At 37.9% G+C, this 25,319-nt stretch overlaps 2 protein-coding genes across 3 annotated transcripts in view; one reads left to right on the plus strand and one right to left on the minus strand.

Moving 5' to 3' along the window:
- Window positions 1–13,660, plus strand: part of SLC4A10 (solute carrier family 4 member 10) — a 113,897-nt gene extending 100,237 nt beyond the window's left edge. For both annotated transcript variants that reach the window (XM_059852948.1, XM_059852949.1), the window contains exons 21-25: window positions 1,503–1,676; window positions 2,296–2,418; window positions 5,120–5,187; window positions 6,853–6,969; window positions 11,371–13,660. In XM_059852948.1, coding sequence (XP_059708931.1) covers window positions 1,503–1,676; window positions 2,296–2,418; window positions 5,120–5,187; window positions 6,853–6,969; window positions 11,371–11,437 — 549 coding nt within the window. In that variant the 3' untranslated portion in view covers window positions 11,438–13,660. The remainder of the gene's footprint in view (window positions 1–1,502; window positions 1,677–2,295; window positions 2,419–5,119; window positions 5,188–6,852; window positions 6,970–11,370) is intronic.
- A 1,950-nt stretch (window positions 13,661–15,610) lies between these two features.
- The window catches only part of DPP4 (dipeptidyl peptidase 4), a 39,787-nt gene continuing 30,078 nt past the window's right edge, over window positions 15,611–25,319 (minus strand). The window contains exons 22-26 of the mRNA XM_059852950.1: window positions 24,620–24,719; window positions 23,031–23,095; window positions 17,912–17,984; window positions 17,595–17,668; window positions 15,611–16,748 (exon numbers count right to left, since the gene is read on the minus strand). Coding sequence (XP_059708933.1) covers window positions 16,650–16,748; window positions 17,595–17,668; window positions 17,912–17,984; window positions 23,031–23,095; window positions 24,620–24,719 — 411 coding nt within the window. The 3' untranslated portion in view covers window positions 15,611–16,649. The remainder of the gene's footprint in view (window positions 16,749–17,594; window positions 17,669–17,911; window positions 17,985–23,030; window positions 23,096–24,619; window positions 24,720–25,319) is intronic.

The raw sequence follows: 25,319 nt of genomic DNA on the forward strand, positions 1-25,319 counted from the left end.
AAAGCACAAGTTACACTGTGCAAAAGGTCAAATACAAAAAGCAAAGAAAATTTCTGATTGTTTTTTTTCATTACATTTGATTGCAAGTTACCTCCATTTATAGGCAAAACTGGGATTTTTTTTTTTTTTGACTGGTGGTCTCTATTCAGAGACTCTATTTTTATAACTTTGCCTATCTCTTATCCTTTGGGTTGATATTCTCAGAAGTGTAGTTTGGATTTTACTGAGGTTTAAATAATTTTAATTTTATATGGTTTAGCTGATTCTCAGAGCAGGGGTATAAGAAAGTACACTACACTATTGAGGAGCGTTTTTAAGACATGCTGAAATCTGGCTATCTTTACTTGGAAAAGTGATGGCATCCCCCTCCTTATCTTCCTCCCCCATGCTGAGATAAGGAATAGAGATTTGATAAGATGGCTTTTGTGGGAGGATGTGCTTTTTGCTGTTTCTGTGAAAAAGGAATATACTCAAATCTGGCTAAATTATAAGCCTTTTTAAAAATGCAGTTTGCACATGCTCAATAAAAATTTCCAAAACTTGACATTGCTGAAGGCTGTGTGAATATAGTATGGCTCATCCATGCAGGGAGAATTGGTGTATCACCATAATCACTGTGCCATGACATAGATGTCTAAGGTCGGTATGGAGCCCAATAGGCCTGAAAAACAGGAACCTCTCACATACATTTCTGGCATTTGTTCTTTTCTTTTTTTCATTTTCTGTTTCTGGTTTTGTGAATAAAGTGAAATATGGACAAGAAAACAGCCTGGGTTAAAGTGTCTGGTGAAGTAAAAGAAAACTTGTTCATTCCCAGGAAATAAAAGACTGCAGAGGTCCCTCCATGAGCAGCTTTTTATGTGCCAAAGGAGGCAGAGCTCAGTTGATGAAAAAGGAGTCTAGGATGTATTAGGAAAGAAGTGTGATAGTACACGTGCCCAACAGGTTCAACCAGCTTCCATTCAGCTGGAGTCACCATTGATTCGAGACCACTCTGGAGTCTGGCTTTGCCTAATGTTAAGAGGTCACGATTTCAAAGTCACCACCTTCTTTGTGTGTAACATCCAGTGAAGTGACAATGTGTGTAACAGCCAAAGAACAGGGCATTTCCTGCAGTACAGAATGTAATTCAGCAGAGTTCAATGTCTCAGCACATCTGCAACACAACCTAGGGAGGCACGTGTGTATTCACGTGGAAAGGCACTGAAGGATGACTAACCAAGTAATTAAACTCTGCCGAAGTGACACGACTCTCATTCGTGTGCTGGTGGCTCAGTGGCCAGAAGACAAGTCCTTTGCCACTGCTGGGCTAGGCTAGATTAAAGGCCTGTGGTTGTTACTGAGGGAGTCTCTTCTGTGCTGCTGAAATGATGGAGTTTTTGCCTTTAGAATAACAAGCCAGATTCTTTGGATATTCAGGATCTCTTAGCCAGTGTGTGAATGCCAGCATAGATAATCCTACACCTCATTTTGATCCAAACATGTAAAATTTTCTCTTTCAGCTTTTTGACAGGATAAAGTTATTCTGGATGCCTGCAAAGCACCAGCCAGATTTTATTTATCTAAGGCACGTTCCTCTTAGAAAGGTCCATCTCTTCACTATAATTCAGCTGAGTTGTCTTGTGCTTCTCTGGATTATAAAGGTTTCAAGAGCTGCCATTGTCTTTCCTATGATGGTATGAATTTTTTTTTTTTCCTCTAAAAATCCCTAATTATTTTCACTTGTGGATAATTATTATTGAAGAAAAATATAGTTTTGGACAGTTAATTATAATATTGCTTTGATTTTGTGTACAAGGAAAATTTATAATGTATTAAGTAGTGAAAAATTTGACATTTAAACTGTGCTTTGAATCCTATGTGTGGATATCCCAACTTATATTCTCTTAGGGAAAATTCTTCTCTTAAAGAAAAAATACTAAAATTTATTTGACATTTTTTATTTAAGGAGTATTACTAAATCCTGTTACAAAAATAACATTCCCTTGTTAAGGAAGACTGTTTACTGAACTGAGGAGCCTAATAGTTCTGTGTCTTGGGAGAAATAACAGTGGTCTGCTGCTGAAGTGATTTCTCTGATGATTTCACTAATAGAAAATAGAAGATATTTGCTGACCTCAGTGATGGTTAAATGCTTCAAACCATACTTTGTTTGCACAAAGGAATAGCGGCTGTTAGCTTATTCAAACTAAAGGATGAAATTCTAGCTACAAACTGGTCACTTTTGAAAGAATTCCTCTACAAGTCTGTTTTACTTGCCTAATTTCCGAATTCTCTAAATTAATGTCTTTTCAGGTCCTAGCTTTGGTATTTGTCCGGAAACTCATGGATTTCTTTTTTACCAAGCGGGAGCTCAGTTGGTTGGATGATTTGATGCCTGAGAGCAAGAAAAAGAAACTGGAAGATGCTGAGAAAGAGGTGGGTCATGGTTTCAGGTTTCTTTGTGTGTAGCAATTTATCAATTTCTCCTTCAGACATTCAGAGAAAACTCTGTAAGGCACATTCCATGTACCAAGCAGACTTGTTGACAGTATCGAAGGGTAACATTGTCATATTTTGCATAAGTGCTTTTAAGGTTACAAATCTGATAGGCTTAGGTGGGGATGTAGATTCTTAGGCTGCCATACTGTCCTATAAAATATTATCCACTGTATTCCTGAGGATTGCTTCTGAGACCCCCTCAGACGGTGTGCAGAGATGAACCTATGCTTGTAGGAAAGCCCTCAGATCCCAGATGCTGCACTGGGCTGGGTCTCATCCCTGCAGGAGATGCTGAGGAAAGCAGTGCAGATTTTAAGGCCTGTGGATGTTCCAGCTGCCTCTGAGCTTTACACAGGGCACAAGGCGTCACTCTGTGCCCTTTCTCAGCAAGGTCATGACCCTGTGCAGTGTCCCATTTACACTCTGGGCCAGAGCTGTCCTTCTGCTACTGCAGAACCAATTCACTTTGTAAGGAAGAGGTCAGGACCCTGCTAACCCCATTAACCAAATGCTCAGACTCCCATCCTGTGGCATTACCAGCATTACCACCCAGGTGGCTGTTTCAGATCTGGGCTCCTCATCTATTTCAAAGAATATACTTTTCAGATAATTCCTTGTCAACTTGAAAATTATCCTTGAGAATGCCCTGAGACGTGATCCAAGACCAGTGAAATGTGTGTGTTAAGGATTGCCATTAGTAGCTTTAGCTGCAGAAACAGGACATGAGCTAATAATTTGAATGGGTAACTGCACAAACTAAATTACTCTGCCTTTAGGATTGATTCTTCTGTGACCTTTGACAACTCCCTGCCTCATCTGTAACCTGGTAAACTCTTACCTTTGATTTCCTTGACACATTCAATATACTGTCATGGGATATATTTTGGGGAAAAAATCCAGATGATTATTTACTATTTAGTATGTGCCTGTAAAATGACCAGGCTGAAATTAAAATATGTGAGTCATTGTTTTCTCCCTTGAATCAAAGCAGACCAGAGAGATGTTTCATCACGGTGTCTGTTGTCATCACAATTCAGAGTAACCAGAAGTAACCAAGGTAGCTCTCTTCATGTGGGTCTGGTTATTGGAAAGAATTCCTTGTTATACTTATGTTTTGGTTGTATGTCACTTTCCTTCCCTTGCTTGATAGGATGGCATCAGAAAACAAAACTGGGAAAATCTACTGGTGTTACTTTATTTCATTCACTGTCTATTTTGAGAGGTTATTTTTACATATTTTGGCATTTCTAAATATTTAGAGCTATTATTAAAACTGTTCAACTGTCAAAAACTTATGAAGCTGTGAAGCCTGGAAATGACAAAATTAACTAGTAATAAAAAACTTCTGACATGTAGCCTAAGGAATTAATTGGAGACTTGCTATCACACAGCTTTTAAAAATAGAAGTATTCTACCCACAAGAATATTCAGAAATGTAGTTGACAGGATCTGAAACTTACTTGATTGGATCCTAATTTCATCACTTAAGTTGTTTTTATATTTTTAGGCCATGTTTTTTCCAGGGCTATGTACATTTATAGTGGATATGATACGTGCCTTCTCCTCACAGACCTCCTTTGGAAGCCACTTTGATGTTAATCAATTATGTCTTTCTGAGACAAGAATAAACAAAGAACTTTCACATTTGAAGAAAAAAAATATTTTGAAATAGTGACTTTTGAAATAGTTATAATAATAAAGCATTGAAGAAACAAATTTCTGAGCAGAGAGAACTTAAATTCTACTATTTTGGAAAACTGTGCTGGCGCTTGCTGCTAATACCAAAAATCAGTGTTGGTGATGCACGTGGGGCTTTGGTGATCTGCCAGAAAATGATAAACTCTCTTTTTTAGCCAACCCATGCTTTCAGACAGGCACTGGTGAAAACTGTTACAAAGGGAAACTGTTATAAAGGGAAGAAAGCTGTGGAGGTGCATCTGTGGGGCTCACCTGCACACTGCAACAATTTAGAGCAGGATTGGATGGTCACCTTCCTGCCAAGCCTTGTTACCCTCCTAGCTGTGCTTATCCTGACCTGGGGTGTGGACTTTGGGAATCCTCTTCTGGAGGTTGTTTCCCTTTGTTCTTGCAGGCAGGACATGGTGCTTGAGAGCTGCTCTATTCTTCTCCCCCCTGCTAAGGCAGATTTGCTAAATTTGTAATTACTTTACATATAGTTTTTGGTAGATTTATCTCCTAATTCTCTTCAAGTGAAAACTAATTTTGGGTCTCTTGTTTCATTACCTTTCACTGAAAAATCAGTATTAAAATCAGTATTGTCAGTATTAAAATTGTGTGTGCAAACTTAAATAATCTTCCCTGACTTTTACATGTAAACTTCAATGCATATATCCTGTTATTAGTGTTGTTTAAAATTCATCAGACAGTTGTTAATAATTCACTGTTAATAATTCTTCTCTTTGTTACAAAACAATGCTCTATTTGGCATTGGAAAATAGTGTAAGTGAAGATACATCTTTTAAATGTCAGCTATTTAAATAAAAGTTGAAAAGCATCTCACTTTAAGAACTTCAAATAAATACTTAATATTAAAGAAAATGAAAAGATGATTAAAGTACACAAATTTCACTTTTCACAATTTCATATCCTGTCTCATGTCTAAATTCCTTTGTTCCAGGAAGAGCAAAGTATGTTAGCAATGGAAGAGGAAGGGACTGTTCAGTTACCACTAGAAGGACATTACAGGTAAAATATACCTTTCCTCTTTTAGGTGAGTTGCAATTAAATAAAGTAAACATGCCACAGTATTTATTCATAGTGCTTACTGAATACCAGGAGAATGTTTGTTTGGTATGGATAGGTGAACCACTGCAGCATTAAACAAAGTCAGACCTTTTCTAGTCTTTCCACATGATCTCACATTCCCTAGGAAAAAGACACACTAGTTGGAAGCCTTCCATTGGACAGGACTGCAGGATCAGACTGTTCACAATGAACTTTGGCTTCTGACATGCACAGTGCAAAAGGAAGATGTAGAGCAGGTCAAACCCTCCACTCTGATGCAAGCAGGGATCCAGGAAAGATTTTGAAAACACTGCAGAAAATCTAGGTTCTTACAGTATTGCATTGTAAAACATTCTGATTAAATCCTGTTCTGTCAGATAATGAGTGAATCAAGAGCTGTCCTGGTGGATAAAGCAGGGTTGACACAACTAAAAAAGCATGAACATTATAGATAGTAATAATACATGTTGCCAGGCCATAAGGAATGAATATAATTTAAAGTTTTCAGAAATAAATTCTTAATAAAAGATTTAAAATATCTGGTGACAGTAACCTCTGCAAGAATGTGAGTTCTGAGGAACATCATCTTTGAGTGGCCTTCTCTCTAACATTTTAACACAAAGTTACCGTAAGGTCTTCTAGTGCAAATCAGGAGATTTGTAACTGTGTCTCTGAAAAATCCCAGCCTGTTCCTTTTAACTCATCACACTACTCATGGTCTGGTTCTTGTCTTGTTTTGTCCATACCTTCTTGTTGTAATTTATATTAGCAATATGTAGCTTAATTTATCTTGCAGTGTGGTCTCTACAGATCTCCATTGTGTGTTGGTGTTGGTAGAGTTGCCCGGGTAATACCTGACTCTGTACTGTAAGGGTGGCTGCCCTGTAGCTAAAAACAAGAGTCAAGATACTGCTGATTAAAGTGGTTCCCCAAAACAAACAGCCAGTTAACTGAGGGCTTACTGAATGCCAAGTAACCATGAAGTCAGGAATAATGTACAGGCAACCCCTTAAAACACTTAGGGCTTTATTACTCTTAAGTGTATAAATACATGTTTGGAGCAGTCCAGGTAAAGCAAAGAGCATAATGGCTACAAAGTGCTACTTAATAGTACTGATTTGTTTAATTGGGGAATTTTTATTAGCTCTATTAAATTAAATATTAAAAAATATTTAAGCACTCTTAAATATTTTATTTTGTTAAGGCTTTTGATTGCTTTTAAAATAGTTTTAAAAGTAGGTGGAGTTTCAGAGCATAAGTAGGACCTTTTGGGATCGTGTTTAATCCAGTGATGCCACGATCATGCTGTGAGATCTTGGGCAATATTTAATTTCACACTTCTTTATTTTTCTCTTGTTTATTAGTTGGGAGTGATACAATAAATTTTATTGATGTTACTGTGATTAATTGCTGTTGAAGGAAGAAAATACTTTAAAAGTGCTAAGATGTTCTGAGAGAGTATTTAAGTAATTGTTCAGGACTTCTGAAGTTTAACATAGTCTCTTAACTTACACTGCACTTAAATATTTTCATCACTATCAGTTTTCAAGGACTTTTATTGAGTTAATAAGTAACAAGACTGATTGCTGATTGTTTTATTGTGTATTTACTTTCATTCTTGTCTAGAGATGACCCATCTGTGATAAACATTTCTGATGAAATGGCAAAAACTGCTGTATGGAAGACATTGTTGATATCCTCAGAGAATGCAAAAGATAAGGAGTCAAGCTTTCCTTCTAAAAGGTCTTAATTTTTTTAAATTTCATTATACTTTATATAGATGTCAAACCAATATTAGAATATTGTGCTAGGGATTAGAAAGATTTTTAGCATTTTGCAGTTTTATTTCTTAAGTCCAGTTGTAATATTCTGAGCTCAAAACACAAATTCACTATTTATTTAAAAACATAAATCACAAATATTTGCATGGTACTTAGTTATGCTCCAGTGGAAAATGAAGCTGAGCATGCCTGATGCTTGTGTAATGAACCACCAGCCTCCACCTGGATATTGCATTTGTTCTGCTTGCTTTTGTTCTTTCCTCTTGAAAAAGAAGTGATCATCACTGCCCTGGAAATAGCTGTATGAAGAACCCAATACTCTGAATGCAATCCAATAATGTTTGGAGAGAAAATAATTTTATGATTGCATCATTTATTTACATTTTTCTGCCTACTTCACTTGTACTCAAAACAGTTAAATAATTTTAGATTTTGGTCCAGTAAAATGAAGACACATTATTTTATCTGTGCTACAGAGTTACGACAGGAATAAGAAAACGTTAAATTCAAGCACAGTGTGATTTCCTAAGAGAATTTTTTCCTCTGCTTCCATAAATTTAAAATGTAACTATTTTCTATTTAATTGTTTTGTATCACACTTCTGTCATAAGCTCCCCTTCCTAATCAATCTAGAAGCTGATTCCCCAAAGGTAAGACCCCAACCCCAACCTCTTCCTTGATTGTGTCTTCCAATTCAAAATGGTGTCACCTTGGAACCCAAATGAGTTGACTTTGTGTAGTTTTTGAGGAGACAGGACGAGAAAAAAATTCAAATAAGAATGTAAAATGTCTTCATTAAAGTCCCAAATACTAGAATTTGAAATTTAGTCTGTATTTAAAATAGTGTATTTAAATAGTGTAGTGTATCAAATGTCAAACTGAAATTATTCCTAGTCATCTTTTTTAAAACACAGAATTATGTTCTGTCCATTTCTAAATGTACTTTTGAAAAGCCCATGTTTGAAACAGCTAGTCATTGTTTCAAGGTGAACAGATGCAGTGAGAGAACACTTGTACTGATAGCGTTTTTTAATTTTGTTACCCCAAAATGGCACGCTGCCTTTCAGAGTTGTGCCTTTCCTTGTACTGCATAGACAAGACTGAGCAGTTGATGACTAGAGAACTTTCATTTCAGACACCCATGGAGCAGCCCACTAATGTGGTCATTTTGATGATATTTCACTGCGAGTCAAAATAGCCTAGTTCTTGTTTGCCTTCACCCTACACATGGACTGAATAGGATCCTGTCACTGAAATCAGTGTGGTGCATGGGAGGAGGATCTACTGGAGGGTTTTCTTATGTCAAGTGCCTCTGCCGTCCAGGCTCTGAAAGCCTGGAGGGAGAGAAGAACCTGATGTGGCACATTCACAGCCCCTGGGTACACAGGAGTTGTTATTTTCCTGGTGGATGTTGCTTTCTTTGGTGGTACGACAGGTTATGTAAACATGACCCTCTGAACAAAGAGCATCCAATAGATTGTGGCTCAGATAAGAGATCTGCCCTTTAAACTGCAGTGAAATAGAAACTAATGAAATAGAAGCTAATTTTCTAAAGATCTAATTTTTAATTTGTTCTTGTATCTTTGCTCTTGAAAACAAAGACTCAGGAGAAAAGATTTTTCTGATTTTAGATATTAGTGTCCTATTATAAACAAACAGCCGTAAAGACTGAAATCCTGCATTTTCAGGTGCTCTAACTTGTCTCAGATTCTGAGAGAGGAGTAGATTCAACGAACTTTAACCCTGAAAGACTTTTTTATTGATAAGCAAAGCCATTAGCAACTTTAATCTTAAATCATATTAGGGATAGAACTACAAAAATATTAGAGAACATAATGCATGTATCATTAAATGAGGATATAATTCAATCCTAGGTAATTAGTGAGGGAAAAAAAAGCTTGGAATGGTAGCAGTTGTAAGGATAATTTTTGCAAATGATCAAGATCAGCAGTATTAGATTAACAGTTTCTGCAGTGAAGGGTACCTTATCATAGAGGGGGGAAAAAAATCTCATTTTTAAATAAATTTTACTGATGCTTTGTGAAGTTCAACTACATAACATTTAGTATTCCCTTTCTGCTGTCAGTTCTGCTTCCTTATACCTCAAAATAATATTAAATGGGGATAATTAAATTATGTTAGTATACTATGATTTTCTCTTATGCCGATAATGCAAGGCATTGACCAATTAACAAGAATTTACTCATAGTAATTAAATGCTGAGTTGACTTGGTCAATTATAAACTAAGATCATCTACAAAAAGAGATTTTAGACAGGAAGGGTTTTTACAAATGACTTCCCAGTCGGATGCATGGATAATTTCTATCACAAGATGTGCCCTGGCCCTGACTCTGTGAGGTAGCATAGTGTGAGAGAGCTCTTACATCCCAGGCTCCTGAATGCTTTTACCTGTCTACAGGGAGGACTTACAAGGGACTCAGTTAAGTTGCCTAGCCATAGAGGTTTACCTGAACTTTACAATTTTCCAACCTTTGTTTTTTTATTATTAAAATTCTTAGGGACCTAAAGGTTTGCCTTTGAGCCTTTCTTGGTAGAAGGGAACACCAAGGCACTTTTCTGAAGCACAGCCCTCTTTGCTCCATAGTATTAAGCCCTTCAGAGAGCAATTTCAAAGCATTTGCAGATCTGACCATGGACAGGAGATAGACTTAGCTGGTCTTTTAAAGTATTGGAGAAAGAGGCATCTGTCACTTTGTAGATGATAAGAGTGAGTTTCCTTTTTGACCTGAAGGTATGAAAATCCCACATCCCAGACCTTCCTGCTCAGGTGTGTTAGGCTACTCCCTTGGTAGGGAGGAAGAGACCTCCAACTCCTTTACAGATCCACCAGTGACATGTTTTACTGGAAAAAGACTGGACTTGTCCTTTTTTTTTCAAATTTCTCAAGGCATTAAAGCCCACATCTGCAGGAGCTGCTCAGAGATGTGAATCCTAAATAGAAGGAAGACTTTCCCGGTATCACAGAGGCACCTAAAACGTGGAAATATTGTAGACTGTAAGGCACACAACACCTCAGTGTTTGCTTTTACTAAGTACAGGTAACTCCCTGCCTGCTGTACTGCTGCACTTTCACTTCACCCCCCCCGGAATTTGTTTGCATACCCTTTGTGTGCAGAAAGTGTAACGTACCCAATTCTATCACTGTTCTACAGAAGGTGACAGATTTGGCAGTTGAAGTGGCAGAAGTTGGTATTCTTTAGCTATTTCCATTAACACCTCTGGAAGCTGCCATAGGCATAGAAGTAAGCTTTGGCTGAACTGAATTGTATCCTTAAAGCAATTTTTATGTGAAGAAAAATGTCAAATGATTGTAGAATTGTGCATGAATCGCCTTAAGAATTTGAGAATTGATCTTGCTTTCTTTAAGCCTTGCGTAACTCAGCCTATTTCTCATTCATTCTAGTTAAGGAATTATTCCCATGAAACCTGGTAGGTTATGTGCTTGCTGCAGGTTTGTTCTCAGAACCATCTGGTTTTCTTTAGATACCCTGCCACTCTTTGTTGAAGGCTTGATTTGCCTGTGTTGTGGAAGCCTCTTTGCATTTTCATGCTGTGATTGAGACTCATTGGAAGAACATGACTTTTTATTTATTTACGCTGTTGTAAATTAGGACACTCACACACACACACAAAATCATCTGCTTTGCACGTATACTGCTTTCTGTAGGCAAATCAACATTGTTTTAACTGGGGGGAAAAAAAAAGCTGAATCCCAATTTGAACTCTGGTTTAATGTTCTGAATGATACAGCTTGTGTCTGATCTTTCAGGCTTTTTTTTAAAATTTATTTCCTTATAATGTATACATGAGGAAGTATGTATTACGCTCCACATGGGGACTATTGTCTCTCCCCATACTCCCCAGACTTCTGCTCTCCCCAATCAAGACTGAAAGCCAAATATTTGTTGGATATTGGCTTGCACTACTCTAGTTCAGAAACATTCCTTCTAAATGTATAGTTGGAAAAGAGAATACTTACTGTGACCTCTTGTTTGTTCCATTTAAGAATGTCCTGGTATTGTCTGAGAACTGTACCATTACCGTTATTGAGTAAATTAAGTTGTATTTGCCAAAAATGTAAAACTAAGTGGCTATCTTTGCTTGCATGCTGGCTGTCTGTACATCTTAAGTTCTTTACCTACCTTGTCACTAAAATGCTGCCTACGTCTTCTACACCATTCAGCACAGAAATTTTCACCTGCTTTCCCAGTTTGTGCCATGAAGCATGAAAAATTAAGTATTTGTGCAATGTTGGTTTTCAGGTAGATGATATATATAGAGTTGTGTGTGTGATAGTGCTACCTTAACTCTATTTTTTTTGTTTCCCCTTTCATTTCCTAGTGCTGAAATCAGAAAAGAGAAGAAAGCTGACTCAGGGAAAGGTGTTGACCGGGAGACTTGTCTATGACTCGCTCTTCAAGTAGTTTTTTTACAAATGAATTAAAGGAGTGCCACAACCACTAAATATAAATTATTTATCTTGTAACTTTTGTCTTTCATCTCAAACTAGCACAGGTAATGTAGTGCAATACTTGTCTCATTCCACCTTGTCTACCTTGTCTAGTATCAATGTAAATGTCTGCAGTAGCCAATGCAAAAAATCCTTGTGTTCGTTGCTGATCTTGGCCATTTATCAGTACTTGTATCAGACATGTAAGGAGCAAATTTTCTTTCAAATTCAACTTTCCTGTTAATAGGTTTGTACTGTATTTTGCTACTTTTTCTGTGTGAGAATACTTAATAATCTTGATTCAAGATGAACTTGAAAACCCTTGTTCCAATTTTTTTTTTTTTAATTACCTAACCAGTAAATGATTTCAAGAGACCCAAACTCTTTCAAGAGACGAGCAAACATTGAGAAGTTTATAAAGTAACAACTGATCTGACCCTGTGAATAAACTAACAAGGATAATACTTTCCTCCTTAATCTGTCCATTTGAAGTCATGGATTCAGTTTTGCAATGTGAATTGCAGGGTCAGATTCTGTATTTGTGAAGTTTTCCTTGATTTAATACAATGTATTTAATATTAAAATTTGTATGTAACTGGAACATAGTCCTATATATATATAAATATATATATATATAAAAAATTATATATTAAAGCATTTTCTCACCTTAGCTAAAGAACACTACCACATCCTTTGATGTGAAACATGGGTACAGTATTTCTTAAAATGCAATTTGTGATTACGGTATCTTATCTTGTATTGTATGAATGTTGCCATGGTAGGCCAAATAAATGCATTTTGTCATTAATCAATCCATTATTTTACAATAGGGAAAATTTTGTAGATACAAACGATACCCCACATGCAGTTTTATCACCTGCCCAATGATTTTCCTCTTTATTGCCTGAAATTCAGCCACATAAAGGACGTATTTATATTGTCTTCACTAACAACTGTAAACCTCTTAGTTTCAGAGATTGTGTATAATAATTAAATGGGTATCCTGCTGTTGTTTTGTTACAGCTCTTTATTATTCCATCAAGTACATATTGATTAAAAGATAAAAACAACATTGCAAAGAAAAATGTGGCTTTAAGGCTATTACATTTTTTGTATTGGATTTTGTTACTGCCTGACCCTTCAAGCTGTTCTTTTGTGTAAAAGACTGCGAGATTAGGTATTGAATGAATAGCAATGTGGAGCTGAAATTTTATTGTGTTGTTTGGAATTCACTGATTTTTAAATTTTTTAAGATAAATTTTTAAATTATTAAAATGAAAGCTAACTCTCAGTATTATGCTGTAACTTTGAATCCTAAAAATAAGAATTGTAGTTTTGCAATCTTCGTAAGAACTCATCCATAGGGCTCTAACATTCCCCAGCTATCCCAAATATGCAAATTTTCTATACACCTTGTGAACAAGTTTTCCCATTCAGCACATTTAAAGTATTCCAATGTTCTTGTGTATGTGAGTGTGTATGTTTTAATTCTTTAGCCATAAATAATTGCATTTTGCTGCAAACTTGATAGGGTCACTGTTCTAAATTTACCTTAGCATTATCAAAGCCCATTAAAAGCCATTTTTATGGAGAAAAAAAAAATCTAATGGACGCAAAGAAGAATTCACATCTAATTCAATGTTTTGTATATGTAAATTTAGGAAAAAAATGCTGATGCATTAAGGTTAAATGCTTTGTTTTGTGTACTTGATGATAAATTGTAAGATTCCAATTGTTTTAAGGTTAGTATAGAAGCTCAATACTGGTTTGTCCTGAAAGCAGCCTGATGGTGTTTTAACATGTTGCTGACTTTGTTACAGATAATGTATACAATCAAAATGTATTAGCTTCACTTGACCAACTCTTAGAATATTAAGAAATCAGTGTATTCAATGGCATTCTGTATTTCTGTTCAGTATTTCAGAGTGGTTTATTTGAAAACACTCTGGTTTTGCGTGAATTTAAGTGCTTTTCCAATGTAAATCTTAATGTTCTGAAATCACACACAAAATGTAAAGCAGATGTAGTGCTATATTTACTTCTAATTTCATATTCCTGGTCAAAATTACTCAACTTCTTGGATGTAATTTATTACAGAAGTTTATGTGTACATGTGAATAGACTATTGTGTTTTTCACAATTAAGATATGTTATGTGAAAATAAATATTTATCCTAACTAATTTTCAATTTTATTTTTATGCTGCAATACCATGCAATATTTGAAATGTCTACCTGACCTGAATGGGCTTCATGAATTAATGAGTGGTAGAGCCCAGCATGACTCCCTTTTCAAGTGGAATCTCACAGAAACATGCAAGGCTGTGAGTGTTGCTCCCCAGGTGGGGTTGGTGGTGATGTACTTGGTCTGACCACAACAGTCAGTGTGACACCAGGGACAGCTCAGAGCTCTCTGTTCCAGGAAGAGAATGGGAATGAAGCTCCAATTTACTGCTCATGAGTTGGTCCCCCTTCCTCCTGAGAGAGATGATGCAGACAAAGCAGGAGTAGTTGGATCTTTTTAGAGATCAGTAGGTAAGGTCATACAATTTAAAATGCTTCTGCTCTTCTCAGAACCCTAAATTTCTGCTACTGAAAAACTTGAGGCCATGAATCACAGTACTACCTACAGTATTGACTCCATCTCATTAAATCCCTTTTGAGCTTCTTCACCAATTATTAAACCAAAGACTAGAAGTCTCCTAGCCTAAGAATGGTAACAGTGACACCTCAAGCTTCCACTGCTTCCGTTAGGATTTTACACTAAGTGCATTGTACAACAAACTTAAACATCCATTCCAACATCCACAGGAAAGAAAACACAAAGAAACCTGTAATTGGTAGGTGGGCAACTGACCAGCATGTTGCAATAACTCAGGCACAACTGACTTCTAGCTTTGGACATTAATAAAATGACCTAGATATTTCCTGTGGCCTCAGTTTTAGTTATTTACCTGTGCTAATGCAGTTCAAGCAAGTTGTCAGTATTGCCTGCATTATTTTTGGAGCTGAGGGAATTCTACCACAGTGAAAAATTAGACACTGAATTGATGTTAATTAGGACACTTCCTATAACAATGAAGTTTTCTTTTGTTTTGAAAGTTGTATCATTGTCTATTAGCAGCATATCTTAGAAGTTGCTTTCCAAAGTAGGATAATTAGCATTGCATTATGTAATGCCTTGCAGATAAGAGTTAAAAGGGGATGAGGTATTGAGAGTACAGAAGAAGTTTGCCAGTGAGATGTTAGACTCATTAACGTAGGTCAGATGTAAAGAATTGCATCTTAATGAAAGCCTTGGACCCTATAATTTCTAGTTTCACTTATTTTTTTAAATGGGTTTTTTTTTGATTATACTAATTATTGCACTTATCTAATGAGAGCCTGGTGAAAGTAGTTTTTTGGATTACCGAAGCCCTTTTTTTTTGTTTTTCTGACAGTGTGAGTGGTAACATTAAACTAAATCCTAACTATTTACCCTTGCATACACAAGCCATATCATATTGATAATATTTGTTTATAACCCATCTCTGTTGCTGGGATCTACCTTATACTGATATAGGTTTGCCTTGAGTCAAAAGAACGAGAGATGTGATGATAAAACCTCTTGGAGATAACTGACAGCCAGTAATCCTGTAGAAGTTTAACAGTGGTGCCAGTCTACATTAGAGCCACTACTCCCTTGAACCCAAGATGGTATTTGTAAAACCCAGCTCCAGTGTGCTTCAAAAAAATGCCAACAAACAGAACAAAACCACCCCTCTTATTTTGTGAGTCAAGGAATTGTTAGCTTGTGAAAACAAAATCCGATTTTCTATTTGAGACTTTCTCATTTAAGGACAAGCTGCACAGTGTCTTAACATTCTTCCCCATGCTTTATCTGTCTGCATGAGTACTTTTACATTCACACCTAATGTCACTAATAACCCACAATACAGACATAATCAGATGCTGGCATGTAATACGAAGAAGCTAAGTGTTAGATAATCATGTCACACTCCATTACATGATACCATTACACAAAATCGGAAGCTTGACTGTAAGTCATCCTCAAAATTAATGGGATTTAAAAAAAAAAAAAATCAAGTGTTCTTTTTCTGAAGCAACATTTTCAATGATACGGACTACACCTCCTTTCATAAATTAATGTCTTTATTATTTTAAAGCAGCACAATTTTTAGTACAAGTGGATTGCATTTTTTCTATGCAAAATTAAGAAAACTAATCCTCCGATTAGATGGAGAAGACTACCTGGAGTGCTGTAAGGAAAGCAGGTATTTATTGGTAGGCTGTAAGGTTTTGCCAGAGAGCATGTTCACAGGAGAGTGACAGTCCAGCCCTTGCTGTAAGTGACTGCTAGTACACATTGTAATGTTTTAGGTTTCTGTGTAAGAACCAGTTCCTATTCATCAGTACATGAGCAACTTCTACATTTAAAAAATGGGGCTCTTGTTCCCAGAGGAGATTTTGCAGGGCATATTCCCAGTGTAGCAGCCATTTTTACTATAAAATAAGCAAAAATCACAGTACTATATGATAGCACACAAAGAAATTCATTGGCACTGGTTTGATTAGGTATCATTCAAAAACTTTGGTGAAAGCTGGTTATGTGCTTGCCTTGCAAGAGTTCTGCAACTGTAATACAAGAGATTGCAGAGCAAACACACTCACTTCAGGAACTGCCGTATAAAGTATTTCATTCTGCACATATTAACATTGCAGTAATCCTGATAACCATTCTAAAATAATAATTATCAAGTCTTATGAATTTCTGCAAAAATGTTTCTTCATTATTTTTACAGAAAATTACCCCAGGGTTCATTTCATTTTTGATGGAAACATTATTATATTTTTATCATTCCTTTCTCTAATATACAAACTGGATTGTTTCTCTTTTAGACTGAAATATCAAAAAGTAATTACTCAAGCAAGTACCATGCTTCCTAGAAGTCTGCAACATCATTCTGGTGATGTTAAGACCCGATTAAACGCAATCAATAAAAATGCAATAGTTGCTTGGCAACAGGAATCATTACAAAGATTAGCATTTCATTGTGTACACTGGTATCCCAAGAGCTGACTCTCATCTCATCTTGATTTATACTGGCTCAGAGTACATTATTGTGAGAGTTTTCTGGAGAAGTACCATCACTCACAAGCAAAATGCTGGGGCTAGTGCAGTGAGAAGCACTGCTTTATGAAGTGGCTCATGTGGGTATAAATATGCTTATGTGCTTGACCGGAGATGGAATGGTCTTTGTCAGTGTACCACTGTGTGAAAGAGAAATACAGAGAATGTTAGTTGCAGCTACATCTAAATGATATAAATCAAACATGACAGACAGAAAAACCTGTGCAGCAATTTAAATGATCCTAGCATGAGGCTTTCAGCATGGAGGCAAAGACATGATGGGGTAGGAAGCTGCTATGACACTTAAGCTCCTTCTTTGCATGTGCGATATGCTCTGTTTTTATGCTGATGGTGTAAAAACAAAATGTGGCTTATCCACATGGGGGGTAGATTCAACTGTTCAGTTGAATCAGGGGTGCCTGACCTCTCCCTCTGTATGTCCTTGGAGTTTGGCTGAAAGAAAACCATGCACTTGGCCTCCTTCTATACATCATCCTCTCTAGCACTGCTCTCCTAGGGCTGAGAGAATGTAGGAAAGGAAGAGCTTGCACCTCAGTCTGAGAACTTCCATGCACAACATAAAAAGGGCAAATAACTGCTTGTCTAACAAGTACAGTAAACACCAGACGTGATGGACAGGCTATCTGGGATTTTGCTAAAGCCAACCTTTCCTTTTATCCTACCTCTAAGACACTATTCATTGCACTTGGGTATATGCAAAGGTTGGGACTGGCTATTTGTCTGAGAACAGAAAAAATTTAAGAAAATGAAAGATTAGGTAAAAAGGATCGAATATGAGATGGTGTTGCTTTACAGTTTTTCTTGTGCAGAAATGAAAGATGTACTTTATGTTCACATTTCAGTTACTGAACATGAAATGCAACTATATGAACTTTCATTTAAGAAGGCAATGAATTTATACCTTACCACAGGGAGCTTATGTTATTTTTCTCATTTGTATAACCATAAACAAAACAGAACCATACCATTGCCTGAAAATCCACTTCAGCATCAACAAGAGCTTTGGAAATCTGTGCTGCTTGCTGAAAGTGAACATTATCTGAAAAGTGGAAGAAGAAAAAGGTAAACAAAAACTGCTTCTGTAATACTCTGGGGGAAAATCAAAGCAATGTACACACTAGACTGCCCAGCACTGCTGACTGAAACACAGATTAGTTGCAAAAATCGGTATTATTTTATTGACGCAAATGTAACAGCCTTGCCCCTTCATGCTTTTGTTTTGTCAGTAGTAGAATTGCGAACCTGTCTGTAATACTAAAATGTCTAATTAACTGCAACTCACCATCTGCTGTTCCATGAATAAGGAGATATTCAACTGCCTTGAATTTTTCAGCTCTGGCCATTACTGTTGAACTCTGAAATTAAAGGAGAAAAAAGAAAAAAGGTGCCATTTATTAGGGTATGACTTGCTACCAACTGAATTTGATTCGTGTTGACACTGTCTGAGGTCCTTCAGCTCAAACCAAGCAGAGCCCTGCTCACCCCCCTCTGAAGTGCCATGGGACACGGTCACACATCCAGGGCTGGGTGCCCACACTCCAAGCACCCCACACCTGCCTGCAGCTGTTACCGAGGTTTTGGCTGCCAAGGAACAGGCGGCTGCCGAGGGCAAGAGCTCTGCAGAGAGGTTCACATGCAGTCCATGGCCAGCATGGTGGTAGCCTGCAGCACACTGTGTGCCATAGGTTTCCTGTTTGACTGCACACAAGTTAAAAAAATGTTGCCATAGCAACAGTGCACCCTGTGAGAGCAAGGAGTAGATCTTGCAGAGGCTACACATGTTATCTTCCCCACAAGGTTCACCTGCAGGTAAGGCACCAGAGCTAATACTGCCTCAGTCTCCAGTCAAATTGGGTAACAAGAAGTTTAGAAAAATGTGCTCTCCAAATATGAATGAGAAATGCCTGAACAAAAATCACTAGACCAAATCTCTAAATAGAAGTCAAGCTACATTTTGGGAATGGAAACACAATACAGAAAAGATGAAATAATCAACGACTATGATTAATCAAGAAATTTAAAACATAGTAACAACTCATTCCCTAGAACATTCTAGCCCGCCTGACTTGCTACTGTGACTAAAGAGTGAAGACAGTGAGGATTGCAGATAAGATTTTTAATTTGGGCAAGGAGAGGGAGTAGGATGGTGCGCTGCCATGAACAGAGAAGAGGAACAACAGGGACAAGACATTTTAGGCTTGATAAGACAATCAGTTAATCTCTCAAGAAAAAAAAACCTAAAAATTGTGAACAGAAGAATTTAGTGATTTGCTTTTTTTATTCCAAATTTTGTACTAAGGCTGTATTCTTGCACAAGGATTCGCATTTAGTACCCCAAAAAAGTCAAATACATTATACTGCCAAGACAAGAAGTGTTCTGATTTCCTTATGTCTCTTGTATAGTCACGAATCTTTAAAACAAGTACAAATATTAAATTCCTTTTTTCATGGCAGAATAGTGTACCAGAACTCTTCCATACATGAAATGAGTTCTTTGTATGTATTCAATGAAATCTAAAAACCAAGTTCAGCAGAGAGGGCAAAAAACCTCCACCCTCCAGTCTGTAACACTGCAGTTGCCCTCTTTTGATAGTCAAAGGCTAGAGAGCACTAGAAATCCAGTATATGGAAATTCACCGACAGTGGAAGCATGACACTTTCCATTTAGATGATTTCGTATCGTGGAGTAAGAGCATTTAGCTGTGAGTGCCAAAATATGGAGAGCACTTTGATGCACTGAGGGGCACTGGTAAACCAGCTGACCAAAAGAACAAATGAGAAAGAAATGGCCCAGTGAGAATAAAGGCAAAAAAAACCACCAACAACCAAAAAAACGTCCAAACCAACCAGTATCCTCTGAGTAAATAATTTCCTGCATGTGCACAGGGAAAATTGATAGATCACCTTGCTAGGCTTTCTTGCAGAAAAGCAATGCTGTTTTAAGTAAACCTTCTGTGAGTGGAAGCCTGATTTAAGCTACACTTCTGAGAACTTGACTTGGCAAAAGTAGTTTTAGAAAGAGGATGTCATTCTTTTTCCTCTTCAGGCATTCAATAAAATAAAGTTATTTGTAAAAATACTTCAGAAAGAAGAAGCATATGAGATACTTTCTCTGCTTTTTTATCAGTGGTGGTACTTCACTTGCTGTACTCACACTAAACATGAAGAGTCCCTTCCCTAAAACAAGCTTTAAGGTCACAGTACCTTTGTGTCCTTACAGAAGTTTGCAAGATAGGGAGCACTCTCAAGTAGGCACAGTTAGACAACAAAGCAACAGCAGCTGAACAAACCTTAAGTGGGCAGCAAAAAAATACAACTTTATTTACCACCTCTGCTTTACAGCTACGCTGCTAGGACAAAGGCTCTGAAAAGGTAACGTGAACAAGTACTGAGAATTAGGCCCTGCTGAGTGTAACTGGCTTTTCTAAAGATCACACAGCAGTCAACATTTTATCAGCACTCCACAAACAAGTTAAGGTTTGGCTGAAATTGAAGGTCTCTCTCCCCTTAGCATATTCTCAGATAATAGAACAAATGTCAAATCAGTACAAGATGGCATATTTACAAAATTGTACCCTGTTTTGCATAACCTAATGATGCAGCAGTTCTTAAGGACTGAACATTTCAAATCTGCTAGAAAAAGATTGCCAAATCTATGACTGTTTCAAACACTTGCCAAAAGTATATCAAATTCAGAGTGAACTGCAAAATAATGTTCTCACAAGTTGAACAGTCTCTTCAGTATGCTTTACATGGCTACTACGTCTGACCTCCAGAACTCTGCCCTCATTCAGTCTCCAGTCTTTTGCATCAGGGATGTTTCTTCCAGGCCACCAGATTCTCTGCCATTCAGTCTAGGATTATATTAGGAGCACCACCCATGCTTGTTTCTCTCTTTTACAAAGCTCTGATTTTTAATAGTTTACAACTACCTTAAAAGGCATTGAACATATCTAATTAGCCCACTTAGGAGCATGAGTCAGACTTGACTCCTGACAAAGAATATTTAACATCTCACATTCTCTGCCTTCAATAAATTAAAACCTAATGCCACAATAATACAAAGGCAGGATGTACCCCTCTTACCACAACTAGTTTCTTGAGTCTATGAATTCAGTAATTAATAATACTCTACATGTTAGGAATGTGCCTAACAGTGCTCATCTTCTCCAAGCAGCTGTGTACAGCACCTCATTTCTTTTAAATCTGGGTGCATACTACAATTTATGCAACTTTTTGCTTTTCATGCCAGCTTTACAGCAATGCAGCAGGATAGAGAATATATGATGCAGCACACCAACCTGACAGCACAGAGTTAGCAGTGCAAGCTTTAACAGCTTCAGCTGTATGTACTAGCTTTCAGTACAGATTCTGCATTCACCTCAGAAACCACTCATTTCAGCAAACAGCTCTCCTCAGTGTCAAAGGACCAGGAGGCTGGCTATTGGGACTGGGACACGGATCAAAGGGGCTGCAAGCCAGGAACATACCGGGCTGAAGTCAGTAAGGGTCTTCAGCAATAACAAAATCCCACAACACCATCATTGAGGCTACATGAAACAACAAACTCACTTCTCAAGCTACCCCACCCTCCAGGTTAAAAGTAAAGTCCAAGCACTGTATTATTTGGAGCTTTTAACAACAAACGAGGATTTAGGCTGCATTTTCCTTTCTCTAGGAGCAGCAGCAAAGTGTGACAATCTGATCTAGGCAATTACTCCTCCTCCATCTAGCCACCATTCTCCCCAATTAGTCCTCTGAGTAACACATTTGAAACCTTTAGCTCTTTGGTACTGGCAGTTTCAACGTGGCCATTGCCAGCAATGGATAGCATGCCAAGAAAATCCGACTCCTGGCTTGAAAGGATTAAACAGTCCTCTGTTGCCATCTGTGCCGTGAAGCTGGTGAGTGACTTTGTGCACCCAGAGCGTTAACGTTCGTTCTGCACAGCGACAGGAACTCGTATTTACACTGCTACCTCGCAGACCTCCTACTGTTCCCACTGCCTTAAAGAAACACATTTGGAAAAAGGCAGGCAGGAGGCTGCAGGCTGCTGGTCAGTTCCTGCTGGGACCAATAGCTCAGTGGATAGAAGAGGGAGACAGGCACAGTACCAAGTTGTCCAGAAGACGCTACCATTGTCCCCAGTCTTGACCAGAATGTCTCATATAGCAGTTGACAACACCAGAGTACTGTAAATATATGTCAAACCACATGTGTCAGTACATATATGTATGTATTTATATGTTTTGTCATAGTTTTAAAACAATGCAACGACCCCCACCCTCTTTTCTACCCGTGACACTTTTATAACGCGCACAGCAGTGCTATCTGTCTCCTACCCTGCTTACCAACCCAAACACAGAGAATGCACTGTCTCCTCCTCTAACTTCAATATTTGGTGCCAGTATCACCATGGCTGGTCTGTGAAACAGTTTTCTGTGAAACATTCCAATAACCAGGGCACAAAGTACCCCTCAGGTTCCTCACTGTTCTCCCATAGCCACTGTATTTTCACCTGGGCCTGAGGTTTCCCAAAACCTAACAGGACGTTCGGTTGCTCTGCCCTATGCCCAGCTACCTGTGACTTCAAAAAGCCCTTGAGGCAACAAAAATCCTCTGGCACATGGAAGAGCAAGTCAAATTAGATTAGAGCAACTCAATTAGATTAATCACGCTGTAACAAGGACAAGCAATCTACACGTAATTTGCTTTCAGGAGGACAAATGCCAATTCCCTCACTCCTGTGCAAACACTGGTCATTTTAGAACAAACTCTGGACACCCTCTGCTTATGGAGATCAGGCCAACATTTCAGTCCTGACACTGCTGGCTCACAGTTGGTCTGCAATTTGGTATCACCACGGTACAGACAGATTTGCCTACCTGTCAAAGTGTTCTAGTATTGAGGAGATTTTGCTTTCCCTGTAAAAAAGCTGCAGATTCCTAAAGCAGGGAAGTTCACATGATACGCATTTTAAAAAAAATTACATTTCAGAAAGAATGGGAGTACATTTGTTTTTGTGAAAAATGTTTAAGATAAAACATACTTTGCTCACAAAGATATAAATTTTGAAACAAATTTGTTTCTTGATGGCTAAAATAAAAGTTTTTACAGCTTCTTTTACAGTCTGCAAAGTAGCCAAATGGAAGTGAATGTAGAAAAACCCCAAAACACCAACATACCAAACAAACAGAAACCCCACACCATTCACCAAGAGGAAGCTGCCTTGTGCAAATTCAAACACACGAGACTACAGCCTCTAACAGCACGATGCAACCCTTCTAGCAGAAAAGAAGAAACAAAACTTGTTTCTCCCCACAGGGAAATAAACTGTTTAAAGAACAATATACCAGTTTAGAAATGAAACAGCACACACAAAAAAGGGATTTCTTTCTTACATTATAGTTCTTCAGATTATCATTTTCTGTAGGAAGGCCCATGTATCGCTCTGTGTATATTGAATCTGAAATTTAAAAAAAATCCCAAAATTAGAATCTGCTACTTAATTTTCAGTATGTCTACCACCAATTTTGCCCATCAATACAAGCAGTAACAATGCATTCTGGAAATCAGGTTTTCCACAATGAGGGGTGTAGGTAACCATCATTATTCAGAATAGTTAATCTTCTTGTTGCCATGGACACCTGAATGCTGAATATTAATATAGCACTTTGTGTCAGTGTTTCCTTATTGTTATTCTTTCAGTAATCCTAAAACAATGACTGAAGATGTAGCAGTAAATAACTAGCATCTGAAAAAAACCTTATGTATTTTATCTAAATGTATACTACCAAAATCTATACTATGAAAATATAGTAGTATATTCGGATTCAGCTTGGGTGAAAAAAAATGCATTTTTTGCCACTTTACCATTTTCAGACTTGCAGCTTTGTTTCAAGCCACACAAATTAACGCTCTGCTGCCATATTCTAATGTCCATTTGGCTTATCATCAGAGTTGTTTCACTAGAGGTTTTTTATGCTGAATATGTATGCCTCCATAATCCCTCATTTAACTAGGTAAAAGCGTAATTTTAGAGATCTTGATCATTAAAATTATCTCCTGTCATACTGTAATATTCATGTCCAAAATATTATGAAGACATGGCTATGTCCCCAATAGACTGCTGCTACTGCCTGGCAGCATGATCTGATCTGCTGAATTAGCTATTGTACAGCCACTGTGCTAGTTGCAGAATGATAAATTATGCCTTCTTTAGCGGAGGTTTGCCAGGGAAAACTTTCCCTTGAGTGTTTTTGGACAAATAAAAATGAGGAAAATGTTAAAATGTGTTCAGATTGTACCAGCACTGATTCATGACTTTACATAATTTTTTTAATCTTTGAGGAAGGCCCCTATAACTAGGCCATTTCTAGCCTCATGCAACTACTTGAAACCTTATGCTCTAAAGGCTTGATGCATGTAGAGACTTGTCCACTTGATCAGGTTTTTCTCACATCAAGCTATTCTCAAGATGAATTAGACTTATAAAATCCAAATTTTGCATGCTAAAAAAAACCCTGACCAACCAATCTAAGGCAATTCAAATCCTATTCCGGTACTTTTAGAGAATAAATTACAATGCAAGGTCAAAGTTAATCCTCACAGTTCATTCTTATAAAAAGAGTTTCATTTTGAAGAGAAAAAAGTTTAACTGTGGTGGATTTCTGACACACAATACTGTATGTCATCAAAGCAAATGCAGACACATTACAGCAGTACTACCAGTACTCCAATGATTTTGCCTTCATTAATGGATGAAGAGATTACCTGAAGTTATGGATCTGACTTCTTAAGATGGGAAATAATATTTAGCGAATTGGTTTAAATTCAAAATGCAGTGGCCACGAGCTCATACAAACAGACCCAGTGGCATTTACGTGGCATCTAGTAGATAATCCAAAGTTCTGCGCTACGAATCCACACTTTGCAGCGTGTGCACTGGAAGACATATGGGAATCCTTGTAACAAGGAAGCCCTCACATACCATAATATTGCCAGCGTGACACGGGGGCAACCGCGATTCCACACTTGAACACGCCGCTCCCAGAGCCAAGCACCATGGAGGTCGCGTATCCCCCATAAGACTGAGAAGAAAACATTGCTGTTATTTTAGTCAGAAGGGAAAGGATGGGGCCCATCTGCCACACAGTTCATCAGGCATTTATAGGATCAGCGTTTTTCATATTAATGAACTCCATGCTGAATTTGGGTCAGATCTCAGCCAGCCTGCTCAGTCGGGGAAACAGGCACCAAACAGCGCATGGCAGCTGTGGCACCGATGAATGAGAGCCTGATGGGGAACAAGGGCGCAAACGCTGCCCAACTGTGACTCAGCTGAGGATGACTGTGCTTGGTAGCACTGTAGGCAGGAAACAAGACACTGCTGAACCGCTGTGTCCCTTCCCGTGCTGGGGGAGTGGGTGGAAGCAGAGCTCTGGCCCACAGTCTGCTCTGATGAGTAGCTGCAACAGGGCATCCGAAAATTTCCAGCTCCCTTGGAGCAGGCCTATGGTAACTCGCTCCCTAACTCTCCCCCTAAGTGTCAGGAGCAAGACTGTGACTGGGGAGTGAAGGATCTGCTGAGTCTGTGGGAGGAACTGTGCAACAACACACTCCTTGCTATACACAGAAAATTTACTCACAGTCTAGCCTGATACACAGATGAGTAAATATCTGACACACTT

Source organism: Haemorhous mexicanus, chromosome 8 (genome assembly GCF_027477595.1).
Source record: "Haemorhous mexicanus isolate bHaeMex1 chromosome 8, bHaeMex1.pri, whole genome shotgun sequence".
NCBI classification, from domain to species: domain Eukaryota; kingdom Metazoa; phylum Chordata; class Aves; order Passeriformes; family Fringillidae; genus Haemorhous; species Haemorhous mexicanus.